Source organism: Zootoca vivipara, chromosome 12, assembly GCF_963506605.1.
Source record: "Zootoca vivipara chromosome 12, rZooViv1.1, whole genome shotgun sequence".
Lineage (NCBI taxonomy): Eukaryota > Metazoa > Chordata > Lepidosauria > Squamata > Lacertidae > Zootoca > Zootoca vivipara.
The window spans coordinates 4,246,579-4,264,864 of record NC_083287.1 but is presented as its reverse complement, the minus strand read 5'-3'; the positions used below and the strand labels follow the sequence as shown (position 1 = coordinate 4,264,864).

The following is an 18,286-nucleotide window of genomic DNA, read 5'->3' as shown; positions in this document are numbered from 1 at the left end:
ATGGAGGATTAAAGGTGTCACTAAGGGTGGAAAACTGGACAGATTTGAGCCATTTCCCCATTGAAATGGACAGGAAATGAGCAAGAGGATGGCAGTGCACAGTTTTCAGAGCGTGTCACTTGGATTGTCTGCCTTTGGCAACTAAATGCCTTGGGATGGCCTTGAACTTCAGGATAATTTCCTGTTACAGCTCAAAATCCAAAGGGATGGAATTGCGTGGTTATTAATATAAAAAGCCAATAAGAAAACTTCCAAATGCCATATTAGGACAACAATGCCTTTATTATACCAACTAAACACTATTTTCATGACTAGCTTGTCTCTACTGTTAAGTTACCTCACAAAGGGACTGGCCTAGCCAAATTGGGAGGAGGATGTTTTCACTCCCCAGCAAAGAAGTTCAGCCTTCATCTTTCCCCGTGAAGAGGCAGGCTAGATGAAGCCAGGAAATGAAAATGTCTCTTCCCAAACACTCCATGTTCCACGATGCTTCGCCAGGATTACCTTGCAAGATAACCAGATACCAAACTATAGCCAATAAGAGAATTCAAGTCTTTTGCTATGCTAGGTGATACGAAAGACTCTTGTGATCCCTAAATGTCCTTAACTGGCTCCACACACTATACAGCCTTGGTTCGTTTTTCCATATAACCACCAGGCCCAAGTGGTTATTGAAGATGTGCAAAAAGAAGATGATGGCAAAGTAAACTATTTCTTTCCTGACAATAATGTGTTTTAATAAAAATGTATCCATAGTATGCTTTTTTAAAAACAAAACAGAACTGTATTTCTTGAGTAAGAGGGGGGAAACATTGTCAACAACAAAAGTACAGGGATACACAATGCATATCATTCATATATATATTATACTAGCTGGTCCGACCACGCGTTGCTGTGGCTCATCCCCCACCCTGTCCCGACCCATGAGCTATCCCAGCCCCTCCTCCCCCGGTTCATCCCTCTGCTTGTCCCCACCCTGTCCCAACCCATGAGCTATGCCTCCCCCCCCCCGGGTTATCCCTGTGACTGGCCACAGGCCGTTCCGACCCATGACCTATCCCGCCCCTCCTCCCCCCACCCCCGGCTCATCCCTGTGTTTGGCCCCACCCTGTCCCAACCCATGACCTATCCCGCCCCCTCCTCCCCCCATCCCCCACCCAGGCGAGCCCCATCTCCACTCGGCCCAGTCTGCAAAGCCAAGCCAAGCTGTTGTGAAGAGGGAAGCTTTCCTAGGTGCAGTACCAGTGTAGCCATCGCTAGAGGGCGCTGTTTTGCAACCTCTCCTGTGCTCCCAGCATCCCCGGCTGTCTGAGTTTTGTGTTCTGGAACAGTGGGTTTTACCTGCTTTACCTGCCTCAGGTATGACATCTGTCTAAGCAAACTGTATAAGATCCTTTGCGTATTCACATATGACGTGTCCATATTTGAACACAATCAGTCAAGCGGTTTCAGAGATGCACATGCCCTTTTTACATTTATATATATATATATATATATATATATATATATATATATATATATATATGGGAGGCCAAAGAAATTTGCCAACTATGGAGTACAATTTCCACTTAAGCTCTGCTCTTGGCAACTGGTATAACACCCCTTTCAAATTATCTACAGTTCTACATCACAAGTACATGTGTATAAACTCAAACAAAACAAAACAGAAACAAATGGCATACTCTGGTCCTGTGACAATGCTATTTGGAATTGGAGTCTTTTCCTGGAATGTGTGGAGATCTTGTTTTGCCACAGGCCCTTTTTTTATAACTTCTGGGTCATTGTGGTGTTCTTTAACAAACTTAATAATGTGCTCTCTGCAAGAAAATGACAAATTGGACTCGGCCAGAAACTGACAAAAGAACCCCCTTCCTCTGTTACTTCAAATGCTCTGTCACAAGTGAAAAAGCAATTTATCTCTCTCCCCAGCCCAAACAACCATTTTGGACTGCATTTTCTGCTCCTCTAAGTTCCCTGTACATTGGTGTTTACACCATGGATGAATCTCACACCCAAACAAGCAAACAAACAAATTCAAGAAAAGCGAGGCAAAAACAGTTCCATCTCTAGGTTCCAGCTGTGTGCTTTAATCCAGCTGCTCTGGACTCCTGCCTGGCTCCAAACATGTTGATGGGATCTTCCTACAGTCACATCTTTTTCCTTCTGTGGTGGTAGCAATAAAATACATAACACCAGGAAAGTTTATACTACTGCATATAAATCAGCCCCAATGCACAGATACTTTCAGCTCCCAAAATGCATTCACAGCTTTCCAGAATAATGAGAAAATGGCATTCTCTAAAAACTAGAGTTCTTGATTTGGATGATTTATTAAGAGTGAAATCAGAGAGCATGACCTCAACTAAATTCTGTCACACAGAATTCATGCATTTTTGCTTTCACAGCTGTGGCTAATGCGTCCCCTGTAGCCAATGTGGGCAAGGAAATTCTGCATGTTTATATTTCACCTGTATACATTGGCAAAAGAGACTAACACACATTATGCATAAACACATCCTTTGCAAATACTGCAACTATGCGGGTGAAGATGTATCTAAAAACAGACATAGCATGTCCCAATCTACATGTTAGCACACTCTGGGAAAGCTTTGAAATTTAAGAACATTCTGGAATTATTAAAACATATAATTCAGATCATATGGTCTGAAGCTCAACATCAAAAAAACCAAGATCATGGCCACTGGTCCCATCACCTCCTGGCAAATAGAAGGGGAAGAAATGGAGGCAGTGAGAGATTTTACTTTCTTGGGCTCCTTGATCACTGCAGATGGTGACAGCAGTCACGAAATTAAAAGACGCCTGCTTCTTGGGAGAAAAGCAATGACAAACCTAGACAGCATCTTAAAAAGCAGAGACATCACCTTGCCGACAAAGGTCTGTATAGTTAAAGCTATGGTTTTCCCAGTAGTGATGTATGGAAGTGAGAGATGGATCATAAAGAAGGCTGATCGCCGAAGAATTGATGCTTTTGAATTATGGTGCTGGAGGAGACTCTTGAGAGTCCCATGGACTGCAAGAAGATCAAACCTATCCATTCTTCAGGAAATCAGCCCTGAGTGCTCACTGGAAGGACAGATCGTGAAGCTGAGGCTCCAATACTTTGGCCACCTCATGAGAAGAGAAGACTCCCTGGAAAAGACCCTGATGTTGGGAAAGATTGAGGGCTCTAGGAGAAGGGGACGACAGAGGACGAGATGGTTGGACAGTGTTCTCGAAGCTACCAACATGAGTCTGACCAAACTGCGGGAGGCAGTGGAAGACAGGAGTGCCTGGCGTGCTCTGGTCCATGGGCTCACAAAGAGTCGGACACGACTAAACGACTAAACAACAACATAATTCAGATGGAAATGGTGATGGCCTTTAAAGCACTGATTTCCAAAGGATTATACAAATTCATGGAGGCCAGGCCTGTCAACAGATGTTAGCCAATAGCTAAATGGAACCTGAGATTCATAGGTAGCATTGCTGGGGATCAGGCAACTGAGGATAAACAATGTAAGAGGTTGCTGTCTTCATGTCCTGTTCTTGGTTTGATCAAATAGGGCTCTTTTACATTTAAATAAAACTCTTGAAACTAATTTCCTAGACCTGCCCTAAGCGCCTACGTACGTGGCAGTGGTAGAGCACAACTTGCAACTCGCCAAACCAATGCAGCACACCAACCATGTGCGATAGCCCACCAGAGACTCAACAGTCATCCTGTTTTTACTGCCATCTGCAGAATACAAAAACAAGATAGCTGCCACACATCTTACAGGCCTGTGTGTAGTTTGGTAGGTCGCAACAAAGCACAAAATGTCACTCTTAGAGTGGTACTAGTGGGACATTGTACAAGTGTTGCAGATACCGTGTTTCTCATATTATAAGACATGTCTTATATTTATTTTTTCCTCAAAAAAACACACTATGGCTTATTTTCAAGGGATGTCTTATTTTTTTCCTCCTCCTCCTGCCGCGTCCGGCATTGCTGCTGCGCCTATCACTATGTCTTATTTTCGGGGTATGGCTTATATTCCTTGAATGCTTAAAAATCCTGCTATGTCTTATTTTATGGGTATGTCTTAAAATATGAGAAACAGGGTACATTTGTGGCCTGCCTCAACTGTACAACTGCGAAGTAGAAGTCACTTCAAGAGGCATCTAAAGTGGCTGATTTGTATAGCAAGCTCACCCATGTGCAGTGAACCCACCTTGCAGACTAGCCCTCATCACAAGTCCTCTCGCACCAGCCCCCAAGCCAGCTCATGAGGTTTGTTACTGCTCTTATTTCCATTTTCCATTCCCTATTTCCATTTTAACCTAATGCTGCCACGGGGATGCTCATCAGCTCACTGGTCGGGAAATGCGAAAGGGAGGCGTATGAACATGGTCCCATGAGGAAATACAACCCTTGGGCTGAAAGGTTCCCTCACCCCTGCAATACGTCCTACCAGCTGCTGATAGATTTGTACTCTAAAGTAGCGAGCAACTTTGGAAGCTCAAGTTTTATGTTCTGATCTCTTTTCTAAAATTTTGATGGCTGATATTTTTAACAATTCTCTATGTTTGTAAACTTGATTGTATGCGACCTACAGATTGCTCTGTGTTAGGCAACAAATGACAATAAAGTATTAAAGTAATTAATCATTAGTAAAAACATAATTTTTACCTCTCTCTTTTCTTGTTTGCCTCCCACAGTGCTGAAGGGCATGTGCCTGGAATTATGCAACAGTGCAGTCTACTCAGAAGTAAGTCCCATACAGTAAAATTGAATTTACTCCCAGGTATAAGTGAGCATAAGGATAGGATTGCAGCCACATCCTGCAGTTCTATTTTTGCCATTTAAATGGTCATTACTGACATAAACCCACAACTTCCCAATCTGGCATCTCCTTCAATATGCAGTTTTCTGTCTGCCAAATCATTAAAGAAAATTAAATCCAAACACAGATCACTTTTCCAGACTTAAATCTCATTCTTTTACTATATGTGCACATTCCTCTGAGTATAAGCCTATGACTATTTTCCTTTTCCATCATTCTGATCTTTCTTTCCAGATAAGATGCCTTTAGTACTATACCAAATTCTGAACCAATGCCAAATATTTTACTCCTTCTACATCATTCATTTTGCCCAAAAGTTTTGTAAATCTTTCCAAAGAGTGATTTAGTTATTTAATACTGACTTGCTCTTGCTCTTTCAAGTATATTTTTACATATAGTGTTCCCTAATAACTTTGTTACATTACTACAGACTATTTTGAGTTCTACCAACCCATATTTGCCAGAATCTATCTTCCTTCTTTGAGAGGGTTAGTTGTTCCAGTCCTTTCTTACCTCACACATTTCTTACCTCACAGACCCAGTTTCCCTTACCTATAACAAGAAGCTAATGCTGCTATCACACTGCAGTTCCCTTTGCTGCCAGCGTTGGTGCTGTGAACTGCAGGGTCACTTTCCCCCCATTGTTCAAGCAGGAGGATCCATGCAAACCTGCCTAGAAATGCCTCCTAAAATGCCTGGGTTGGTAACTTTTAAGGGGGTATTTAATGCACACCCTTCCTTAAATGAAAGGGGGTGTACATAAGACTATCTTGTTAAAAGGGAGGGAGGGTTGCATCATTTTAGCATGTGATTCCATGCAAATCACTAATAAAACGATGAAAAAAAACTTTGCCTTTTAGCATCACCTTAAAAAGGTAAAGGACCCCTGACAGTTAGGTCTAGTCGCGGACGACTCTGGGGTTGCAGCGCTCATCTCGCGTTATTGGCCGAGGGAGCTGGCGTACAGCTTCCAGGTCATGTGGCCAGCATGACTAAGCCGCTTCTGGAGAACCAGAGCAGCACACGGAAACACTGTTTACCTTCCTGCCAGAGCGGTACCTATTTATCTACTTGCACTTTAAAGTGTTTTCGAACTGCTAGGTGGGCAGGAGCTGGGACTGAACAACGGGAGCTCACCCTGTGGCGGGGATTTGAACCACCAGCTTCCGATCAGCAATCCCAAGGCTCAGTGGTTTACACCACAGCACCACCCACATCCCTCTTACATCATCACCTTACATCATTGTAATATCATGTGATTGGCATGTGTGCGGCTCCACTCACCTGTCAAATTTGGCACATGAGGCCAATCCAGATAAGGATCGCGGCTGTGGCGCCAACAAGGCTCCCCCACCCTAGTCTAAGGAGAATTTGATGAGCACTAAGGGGAGTCAGTGGGGTTTGGAGAGCTATGCTAGCAGGGCACAGTCCCTAGTAAGCCTATCTTTATATTAAACTTTTCAGTTACAAATTCAAAGAATAATAATTGTGCCTTGGAAATACATTAATACCTCATGATATATATTTTTTTTAATCTGAATTTGCAGGCCCTGACAGCTTTGTAACTGCAAAGGGTAATACCAAAATTTGAGACGGTAGGATAACAGATGCAAGAATCACTCATGCATCTTCTTAGCAATGTAAGGAAAGCCTTCCTGGATCAGAACACAGGTCTCTCTAGCATCACAATAGCCAACCAGATGCCTCCACAAGGTGCACAAGCAGGACAAGAAGGTAATAGCTTTCTCCCACTGTTGCTCCCCAGCAACTGGAATTCAGATAAATTACCTGGTGGTAATGGAATGTACGACTCCCTAACACAGATCTGCAGCAAACACTTCCAACAAATGGAACTGACATAGGTTAGGTGAAATTGGTTCATCGCTGACTTGTACACTACATGATTTGGTCAAGTGATTTCACCTCTGCTATTCCGGCTTATAAAGTAACACAGGTCCTAGCTCCAGATGGAGAGAGGCGGTCCTTGAGGTATTGCGGCCCTGAGCCATTTAAGGCTTTATAGGTCAAAACCAGCATCTGGACTGATTGACAGCATTCCTTTAGAGCACAAATATGTAAGCAAGTGGTAAGACATACTGCTTTGTGGACCATTCACTGCTCCCCACCAGAATATGTAGTTTATCACAAGAGATGTTGGGAGGTGGATTATCTAGACCCATTTTTGTTTGCTTTCATGTCTGTTTCTGCCCCTGAAGCAGCCTTGGTTGTCCTGAAAGTTGACCTCTACTGGGACACAAATGGCAAGTGCATCTCTGTTGACTTTCATTCATCTCTTTTGATACCACTGCCCAAAATATCTGGCAGAATCCACTCTCTTGTAAGAGTTGGAGGTACAGTGATAATCAACTTGCAGGGATGGTTGCTGCAGTAGAGGATCAAATGCTCAACCCCATGGCATTTGTGCTCTGGAGTCCCACAATGTTCCATCTTGTCCCCCATGCTCTTTAGCAACTACATGAAGACGCTGAGTGAAGTCATTAGGGTATTTGGAGAGCAGTTCCATCAGTGTGCTGAAGACATCCAGGTCTATTTCTCTTTGTCCTATGAGTCAGATGAGGCAGTGCAGGTGTTTGGAGACTGTAATGTGCTGGATGAGGGTAGGTGGCTCCCAGGTGGTAGTATTGGAAGTGGGAAGCCTGTTTTAGATTGAAATAGCAGGGGTCTAGTTAGGGGATACTTCTTGATGTAGCAGAGGCACAGGTGATGTCAGTGGCTCAGAGTGCCTTTTTCCAGATCTTGCTGGTTCACCAGCTAGAGATAACCTGGTTCACTGGCTAGAGATAACCTGGCCAGAGTGATCCATAATCTATCTCCAGTTGTAGTTGTTGTTTACATACATTATACACACACTCAAACACACACATAGTCGATAAAAATAAACACAAAATAATTCACAAAACAAATATCATCTATCTTCAAACATAAGAAGATGATGGTCTAAAATAATCTCTAATTTAGGGTTGGGTTATTGTAATGTACCATGTTTGAGGCTGCCTTTAAAAACAACCTGAAAGCTGAAACTGGTAAAGAATGTGGATTGCCTGGTGCAACTAGCAGGCATCATGTAACACCAATCTTCAAAGAACTTCACTGGTTACCAATGTGCTTCCAGGTGTTTTAAAGGTGCTAGAGCTGACCTGTAGGGCCCTAAATGACGGGTCTTAATTCTTGGGACCTAAAGGGGCACCTCTCCGCCTGTGTCAGCATGCTGGATGTCTCAGATCTGGTGGAGAGGCCTCCTCGTGATCCTTTTATCTTGGGGAGGGGAGGCAACTGGTTCCCCCACTATTTCAGTATTTCATTCCCCACTGAGTCAAGAAGGAAATGGGACAGCAAGGGGGCTTGAGAGGTAAGCTTATATCCATATGGAAAAATGCTTTGACACAAAGGTTGGAGGTTAAAAGTTTAAATGCTCATGACAGAGATGACAGCATTCCCTTTTTGGTCAGTAACTTCAAAGAGAATGTCTTTTCTTAATGCCACTCTTGTAGCTTTTTGAAAAGCCACTGGAATTCTAGTGTGTTTATTGCACACTAAAAGCATTTTTTTAAAGGACTCATTGTTGCATTTGTTTCACAACTGCATACAAAGCACAGATGAAGACTTATTTTAAAAACCTACTGAAAATCTAGAGTTAAGTCTATTGCATCAGTTTAGGTACTCTTTCTTCATATGATATATTTAGCAACATATTTTAAATTAACCCCTTTAATAGCAAACGTCCGGTTTCAAAATCACACAAAAGTCTATATGCTATTTTTTCCCTAATTTGAACAGCACTTGAAAAGAATTATTATTAAGTTATCCAAACTTTCCCCCGCCCCAAGTATATAGTTCACACACACACACACACACACACACACACACACACACTTTGTCAATACAGTATTGAACAGCAACCCTCTTGGTAATAATTGCCCCAGGAAATTCCAGTATCTATTGTTTATAGTTTATAGTCCTTTCCCCATCTCTACAGGAACATCTGGAAAGTCTGTCTAAGGCCATTAATGGAGAGGGTGGAAATGCGAGGGTAAGTATGCCCGACAGCCACAGAAGGGACTGTAACCTTCCAAACTTTTGTTGCAGTTGGGGCAGATGAAGGCGTCCAGCTGTGCTCCTGCAGATGCACCATGGCATTTCTTTTCTCTGCGCTCCTCCTCCCAGCGCCCATTCCTCCTCTAGTCACTGCTATGGATGCACAACCTGACTGTCTCCAGGCACTGCAGCCATCTGCAAGGGATTTCCACGTGGCAGGGTTAATGTTGCCAGCCTTCACGTCATGTCTGCAGACGTCTTTGTAATGCGGAGCTGGTCTGCCAAGGAGCCTGGAGAGTGAATCCAGCTCCCCAAAGAGCACATCCTTGGGGATCCTGCCATCTTCCATTCTGTGGACATGACCAAGCCAACATATTTGGGGGGAGTGTCTGTTTTTGGTAGGGCTCATGTTTCCACAACTGCTGGGGAACAAAATCCTTGGTTTAAACCATAGAAATGATGGAGGTTTTTCGTGGTGGCCCTGCCGTTCTAGGCACAGCACTGAAGAATCCCCAGTATGAAGAACATTTTGTGATTTCTACACCACTTAATATACAGTGGTACCTCTACTTACGAATTTAATGCGTTCCGAACGCACATTCGTAAGTCAAAAAAAAATGTAAGTCGAATCCCATAGGAATGCATTGGGAGAAAAAATTCGTAAGTCGAAGCAACCCTATCTAAAAATTCGTAAGTAGAAAAAATCCTATCTAAACCGCATCCAAGATGGTGGATGGAGCTCCATTCGTAAGTAGAAACATTCGTAAGTAGAGTTATTCGTAAGTATTTAAAATATCTCTAAGTGGTGTACAGAAAACTGAAGCAAGCACAAACAACTTGAACAAAAATATTACAAAAATGCCCTGTTACATATAAAACAGTTACATTAATGCAAAGTTACTAGTATATATACATTATCACAAGAAGGCTTGTAAGGAACTGTGGCAGTTATCTGCTTATTATTATTTAAACAGTTCCCTTAACTGCTCTTCCCTGAGGTAAGCTGTGGCCAAATTGTTTTCCTTCCCTTCCCCAAGCAGATATGCAGGGGGCATATTTGAACAGCGCTATAGTTTACTTTAGGGCCTATTTAAATACCTTCTGCCATATATTTCAAACAAACAGTTCACTTCATTAGAAAGGCAAACAGTTTAGCCTTAGACTACTAGCACTTGAGAAGAACCACACTGGGCAGACAAAGCCTTCTGCCCTGTGTAAACACTGCCTTGTCTTCAGCTCTAAGCTGCAACCATGTGGAACTTCACTTCAAAAAGCCTTTTTACAAATACTTCACACATCCATTTGTTAAGTAAGTGATAACCCTGAAGAGATTATCTGCAGGGGCTGAAATCCTCTGCTGATTATCAGTGCTTTTATGTGAGCTAAGAAAGGAAATCGGGACAGTTCACTCTCATATATTAGCTGGATGCAGAACAATAAAATTAGTGGCATTACAAGTACATGGAATGGATTAATCTGCAAAAGAATTGCATAGGTCTTACAGAAAGGAAAAGTACTAGTGTGGACATTAGTTCCTGGTCTTCAATTAGGAAATATTATGGACTTGGTCTAAAGCTAGTTTTTCTGGTAAAGTGGGATAGACTGGTTGAACCATGCTCTAACTAGAATCTTAAAAAGCCTCGAGTTAAGCAAGTCCTCAAATGCTAACTTTCAAAGCATGTTACCTGCATGGTCAACAACCTACAAACCCCAAGTAACATTGCCTTAAGAGTTTCAAATCTTCTGATTTCCAAGTCCATTTTACAATTTGGCTAATTCAATGCTTTTTAAAAGTAAGAAACTCAAGGCTTTTAAAAAATAACTGCAAAACAAAACAAAAAAGAGAACAAACTCAACAAGTCCAGTTTCTTGCTGCTCTGCATCCACCACATGAATGCAAAACAGCATACAAATCATATCAACCGTATGTATCTAAAAATGAAAATCAGCCATAGCCCAGCAGACCATGACATATTTTCAAGGAACTCTCCAACTCTAGGGCTCATCTTCACTTCTGCCGGCCCCACTATTTCCTCCCGGGAAAACCTGTTTACCATCTCCGTTTACAGAAGCAAACTAACGAAAAATATTAGATCCATAGAGTCAATTAAACAAGCTATCCCCCCCACACACACACAAAAAACTGCAAGCAGTTTGCTCCCCCCACCCCAAACTGGGCTGTTATCCTTGAGTGGCAGATACACTCCTGGTTTGACCCATTCTCTAACATCTCACCTGCAGTCATTCAAGAGCCTGCTCTTCTTCAGGGCCCTTAAAGACACCATATTCATTGCTTTTTTGTTTGTTTGTTTCAAAATCATTAATACAGTTCACAATTCGCAAAATATTTTCCCCCAGAAAAAAAGCAGAAAATTGGCAATCAGGTTAAAATTGAAGTTAAATAAAAATGGATTAATACCTGAGAAAGTAACCTAAGCTGACAATATTTCGGTTAGAAAATACAACCAAACAAGTAGGGGGGGGGGGAGGAAGCTCTATTTGCACCCTAAACAGACATGCAGGCATCCTAGTGACACTTTGGGGAGTTCCAGTTGCCTACCAAAAAGAGAATTAACTCTTAAGAGAGCAGAGCATTTCAAAAAGAGTGAACTTGCTGTCACTCCCTGCTGCTTCTACTGCTTTCTGTCAGAGATGGAGAAAAGTTTTGATCAAATTATCAGTACTTGTAGCTGTAAGACATTTTGGTAGACATAACTGGTCATTTTTCATAGTGTCAAAGTCTATTGATCTGCAGAGAGTTGTTGCCCAAACCTTAAAACACAGAAAAACTTGAAGACAGTCCGAAAGCATAAACAAATGAGCGTTGATAGTCTTCCAATTCTGCCAGAGAGTTCAAGTTTGCAGGTGTATGCCTACCAGCAAAATATTCAAAAATAAAAATGCAACAAATAGTGTCTCAAACTGTTAAAATATGTAGAAATCAAAGATTACCAGAGTTTGATAATCAAAGGGGTGCATTACTTCCCTGTTTATCTAACGCCCTTTGTGTCGCTCTAAGTTTGAGTCAAGAGAGCTATCTACAAGAGCACTCAAAATGTTCCTCATGGTCAGAATCCAGCCTCCTCCGGTGAGCATGATGAACCCAGACATCCTCCAAACCTTGAAGCTGGAACCAGAGATCATCTCAGCAGTGTGGAATTTCCTATAGAAACTCACATGACTGGGATCTCAATAATTTCCCGGTCACTGGTGGTACCTAATTACAAGGGGAAAGCCGTGATTTATGTTATGTGGATGCTCCTGACAAAGTCTGTCATATCAAGTGGCCAATGCAAAAAGAAAAACGGAAGAAGGAAAAGTGAAGTATCACAAGAATGCTGAAAATTCACTGAAGCCAATGGGGGGGGGGGGGAGAGTGATAGCATTTATGATCCGCATTTATGATCCCCGCTTGTTGCTGAACTGGTTACAGACCTGACAGGCAGTGAATGCACAGGGGGAGGCGCCAAGGAAGGGAAGCAAAGAGAGAAAAGAAAGTGGCACTTGAAGCCTAGATAAAGAGAACGAGGGAAGTTGGCTGCTTGCCAGGATAATTTTTCTGAATGGGAGGGTATGAAATAGACACTTCCTTAGATTTCCAGGGAGGAAAGCCACAAGTTGAACATCAGGAAAATGACTTCACAGATATATTACTTGGTCATTTTTTCATTCTTTTTATTCATATTCATAGAATTATTATTTATTTCCCATAGGTTCTTTTAGAAATGGGTGGGGAAAGAGAACAAAGCCATAATATCCTGAAGGCATTCCATCTTTATACACAATTATAAATAATTTGCACCAGCATCTTTCTCTCCAATATTAGAATATGGTAATTGCAAAACAGGGTAACATCTTGATTTGGGAGAGAGTACATTGTTGGCACCCTTTATCCTAAAGCGCTGGTTGCCTAAGTATTGGCATGCCTAGTATTTGAGTTCGGGCCATAAAATGCTCATGTACAGTGGTACCTCGCAAGACAACAGCCGAGAACATCCACTGCCATACTGGCAGATGTAAAAGAGAAGTAGAGCTGTGCATCCCTAGCACACTCTAAAACTCTGGATGACTCCACTCAGCAACTTCATATAGATATTAAACAACACGGGGGATAGAATTTAGCCCTAAGGGACCCCACATTGAAGCCCCTATGGTTCTGAAAAACAGTAGGACCTGAACCACGGCAAAGCAGTGCCACCCACACACAACTCAGATAGTCTCTCCATGAGGATACAGTGATCAATAGTATTGAAAGCTGCCAAGAGGTCAAGGAGGATTAACAGACATTATCATATAAGGACTGACGAACATCATCATATAAGGCGGCCAGTTTCTTTGTCAAAACCAGGCCAAACCCTGCTGATCTAGAAAATCAGTCTCCTCCAAGAGTCTTTGTGGGCAACATTTCATGGCTATCATATCACCCCTTAACCTTCTCTTCTCCAGGCTAAACATACCCAGCTCCCTAAGCCGTTCCTCATAAGGCATCGTTTCCAGGCCTTTGACCATTTTGGTTACCCTCCTCTGGACACGTTCCAGCTTGTCAGTATCCTTCTTGAACTGGGCACAGTACTCCAGGTGAGGTCTGACCAGAGCAGAATACAGTGGTACTATTAATTCCCTTGATCTAGATGCTATACTCCTATTGATGCAGCCCAGAATTGCATTGGCTTTTTTAGCTGCTGCATCACACTGTTGACTCATGTCAAGTTTGTGGTCTACACAAACCTGAGGCGTTTGCAACTCGAGGTACCACTGTATCTCTATAGTGGGAAGAAAATCCAATAAAAATCCTCATTATTACATTTTTTACATGGCTGTTTATTTGTATATATTTTACCATTTTACATATGGATGTTTTATGATGGCCTATATTTGTAATGCCTAATTAAGGTTTGGCGAAGTAAGTACGTACGTATATTTGAGGCAATCAAAAACACTGGAGGAGTGTGTGGAGCAAGGACAGTGAAGGGTTTGGCCTGGGCAGAGACCCGAGGGCCAGACAGAGAAGCTAGAGGGCCTTATCAGAACCCTGGGCCTGGTTATCCCAACGCCTGGTCTGGATAGATATTTATACAAGTCTATGTTTATACAAGGCAGCTTCATAGGGTCAGGAATAAATCCAGAGGTTTCCCATGAGTCATAAGCTCCACAAAGCCCCCTTATATGGAATCCAACCACAGATACATCAAACCTGGTCTTGTTTTCACTCTGATCAGCCGAAACTCTCCAGGAGCATTTGTGATGGGAAGAAACAGAGACAGTAAAGGTAAAAGATTCACTTAAGGCTTTTGTTTTGATGCTCCATCCAGGCAGGACAGCCTTCATCTCACTCCTCAAAGGGTACTGCATCAGATGTCTCAACTAGCATTTGTTTCAAGTTTACAACTGCCAAGTATATATCAGCTAAAGGAAAAGGTAAAGGGACCCCTTACAGTTAGGTCCAGTCGCAGACGACTCTGGGGTTGCGGTGCTCATCTTGCTTTACTGGTCGAGGGAGCTAGTGTTTGTCCGCAGACAGCTTCAGGGTCATGTGGCTAGCATGACTAAGCTACTTCTAGTGAAACCACCGTTTACCTTCCCGCCGTTTACCTTCTACTTGCACTTTGACGTGCTTTCGAACTGCTAGGTGGGCAGGAGCTGGGACCGAGCAACGGGAGCTCACCCCGTCGCGGGGATTCAAACCACCGACCTTCCAATCGGCAAGCTCTAGGCTCTGTGGCTTACACCACAGTGCCACCTGTGTCCCATATCAGCTAAAGCTTATTTCAAAATAATTTGGGGAGTGCCTCCTCAGACAAAACAATTCAGGCACAGGGGGAGGGGGGGGACCAAGCAGTTTAGCTAAAACTGAAGCATTTTCCTACAGTGTTTGCACATTTTTATTTCAAATATATTTTATGGCAGATAACATTCAAACAAACATAACAAAGTATTATTGAAAATGAATGTTCACTATAACAAATCAAGTACAAAAAAAGTTTACTTACAGTACTTTATAGAATTCAAAGCAGGGGCCGAATCTGGGGGAGAAAAATACACAGAACATTACAATTTTATTTTTAAAGAAATTTTGACACCTAATTCATTAAAGAGGCATCATGATTTTTGAATGCCTTTATTTCAGTCAGTTATTGGCTTCATCTGCAAAACTGATATTTAGTTCTGGACACCAAACTGCCACTCCTTTGCACCAGTGAAATCAGTTTACATCATTTCTTACATGCCTCAGCTATTGTGCTAGAACATAAATAAAAACAGGAGGATCCATTTTAAAAGCCAATGACTTATACATATCACTACAGTACTTTCCTCTCCCTTAGTAACTAGGATGGGGTGGGGAGAGCTAAGAAAGTACTGCCTTCTCTTCCCTCCCTTCTTCCCTATTGCAAAAAGTAAGATATACCCTGTTTCTCATATTTTAAGACATACCCATAAAATAAGCCATAGCAGGATTTTTAAGCATTCAAGGAATATAAGCCATACCCCGAAAATAAGACATAGTGATAGGCGTAGCAGCAATGCCGGCCACGGCAGGAGGAGGAGGAAAAAATAAGACATCCCTTGAAAATAAGCCATAGTGTGTTTTTTTTGAGGAAAAAATAAATATAAGACATGTCTTATAATATGAGAAACACGGTACCTACTAGAGAGCCACCTCTTCAGGGTCTTGGAGAATGATCCTAAACATGTTTACTATAAACATGTTTACTGCACTATCCTAAATTTATTCACAGAATTTAAATGGCGGCCGCCTTAGTCTAGCTCCAACCTATTAATGTGCAGTGCATTCTTATGCATGACTTTTCAAAAGTAAGTCCATTTGAGTTTAGTGGGACTTAATCCCAGATAAGTTGGTAGAGATAGGATTGTAACTTTAGGGTGATGTCACATACTGCATAACAACAGATCTGGGCTTGGACCAGGTGCCAACTCAAGAAGAGGTCACAACTTGCTGTAATTTACACATTTTAAATAAGTGCCTTATTTTTCGCTCCATAAGACGCACTTGAACAAAAGATGCACCTAATTTTTAGAGGAGGAAAGGGGGAAAGCCCTGGGGTTTTTTGGGATCAGCTCACAGTTGTGCAGCTTTTTTGCAAAGGGGGGGAAGCTCCATTTTTTTGAGCATCAGCTCAAAGTTGTGCAGCTTTTTTGCAAAGGGGGAAAGCTCCATTTTTGAGGATCAGCTCAAAGTTGTTGCGCTTACCTTGCAAAGGGGAAAAAATCCTGTTTTTATGGAGTTCAACTCACAGTTCTGCAACTTCTTTAGGAAAGGAAGGGGAGCCATTTTTACAGTTTCCAGACAGATAATCTAATCAGCCAGTCACATGTCGCTGGGGAAACACAACAATGGAGGCCCGGGCAAGGGGGTGGGGCCGGGAAGGGAGCTAGTGTCTCTTATCTCCCTCCCTGATCTCTTCCAATCAGCTGCTGAGCAGGTTCTCTTTCCCTCTTGTTAGCCTTTAGCTCTTTCAAAAAAAAAAGCATGATCCGCTTTTTGCCCCTGGGCAATTCAGCTCCAGGGACCATGCATTTGCTCCATAAGATGCACAGACATTTCCTCTTACTTTTTAGGAGCAAAAAAGTAAGTGCATCTTATTGAGCGAAAAATACAGTAAGCAAGTAAATAAGTAGGTAAGTAATAAGCAAGCAAGTAATTTAAATAAATAAATGTTTTTTAAAAAACACATTTGTTTTATGCAGTTTGTTTGTACATGTCTATAAAGCTTCTTTGTGAAGCAGCATGATTCTGACCAGAAAGAAAAGGCAACTGAAATAGGAGCAGCAGGAGAAGTAAAGAGAAAAGGCAATTGTTGCTTTCAAATATTTTCTAATTACAGGGAAATTTAGCCTTCATATTTATTTAAGGGTGAAATGCTGATCAAGTAAAATTAATCAGAAAGTTCCAACTGACAGCAGCACAGGGCTGAGATTTCACACTAAAGTAGTAACAAGATTTTTGAACCCTTTTTTTCTCACTGATGTCCAACTCTAGGCTCATGAACCTACTTTTCTCCAATAAAGAAGGTTAACTGTGAACAACTTATTTAGAAATGCCAGGACACTTATCCTTTTCCATTCAAAACCTACTTATCATAATACTTAGTCCAAAAAGGGAGCGGGCTCTCTTCTGTATTTATTTCTCAATTCAATCAATTCAAAATGCATTTTGTAAGGCTCTCCCCTCACCCTGTTTAATTCCCAGTGCTTCCAACTAACCTAGGGGCAGCATGGGATGTGTTTGCAGCTACCACCAATTACACCTGCAGTTAAAATTTTGGATACTAGATTCTGCTCCCTGACTAAATCATGCAAATTTACATAGTATTTCTTATTCTGCGTATTTTATTCTGGTTTGGCTAACTATGGGGTGAGGCAATGGGCTATGCAGGGCACTAAAACCTGTCTTCCACGGGCCATATTCTGCCCAAGGACTGGCAGCTATCACCTTGCCCACAGAACTCTACCTCTATTACCTGGTTGGAACATTTATTTTTGAGGTTGCAAAGGCACCAGGACGAACATTTTACAGAGTGACACTTTCTTCACAGTTGTTCGACGTTACTAATAATTCTGGTACTCAGCTAAATATCCTCAAATACAACATTCCAACAATTTTGAATAGTGTGCATGTATAAAATGTGGTTTTTTTAAAAAAATATAGAAATGGGAGCCCTGAAAGGACTGATAGTTTTATCTGTGAACTTCAGACTAGAGAAGTACAAAGAAACAACTTACATGTGACGTTTAAAACAAACCTCATACCAGAACCGTACCTGTCCTACTCAATACTTCCAATTATGCACCAAATAAGTGTCAAGGTTTCACAGAACACAATATTGCATATTTGAAGGGCACACTTTCATGCATGGTTTCCCTGTCAGCCTTGCAGAGGTACCCAAACGATACACACAGAACTGCATGACAGAAGCTTTCAGTCGACAAGCAGTTTTGCATGTTGGCATCAAGCATCTAAGATAACTGCGTGGAGAAGAAAGGTTCCCCAGTGACATCGCTCAGATGCTAATTGAAACCTCCATAAACAACAAACACCTTGGGATCTGACACTGTGTGAGCTTTCCTTGGATAAGCAACCTTGTACAGCAACAGGCTGCAGTTGCAACAGTATTTCTCAAGAATTCAGAAACATCAGCAGCAATGAAAAAGCTTAAAAGGATAAATGATTTCAGAGACTTAGAAATGATACATTTTGATTGCTGAGTCCCAAGACTGAGTAGATTCTGTCCCTAATGACAGCTAAACCACAGTTAAGGCAATGTTTCTCTATAAGGGCACATGCAAGTTCTCATCATGCACGCAGGAATGGCGTTCTGCTAGGGGCAACAATATTTACAACTGATACAGGTCTTTAGAGAGTTCAAAGAGCTTCACATACACAGCTG

General features: G+C 42.0%; 1 protein-coding gene across 2 annotated transcripts in view; it reads right to left on the bottom strand.

Moving 5' to 3' along the window:
- The window catches only part of GLI3 (GLI family zinc finger 3), a 251,261-nt gene that overhangs the window by 115,485 nt on the left and 117,490 nt on the right, over nucleotides 1–18,286 (bottom strand). For both annotated transcript variants that reach the window (XM_035129597.2, XM_035129598.2), the window contains exon 4: nucleotides 14,870–14,902. In XM_035129597.2, coding sequence (XP_034985488.2) covers nucleotides 14,870–14,902 — 33 coding nt within the window. The remainder of the gene's footprint in view (nucleotides 1–14,869; nucleotides 14,903–18,286) is intronic.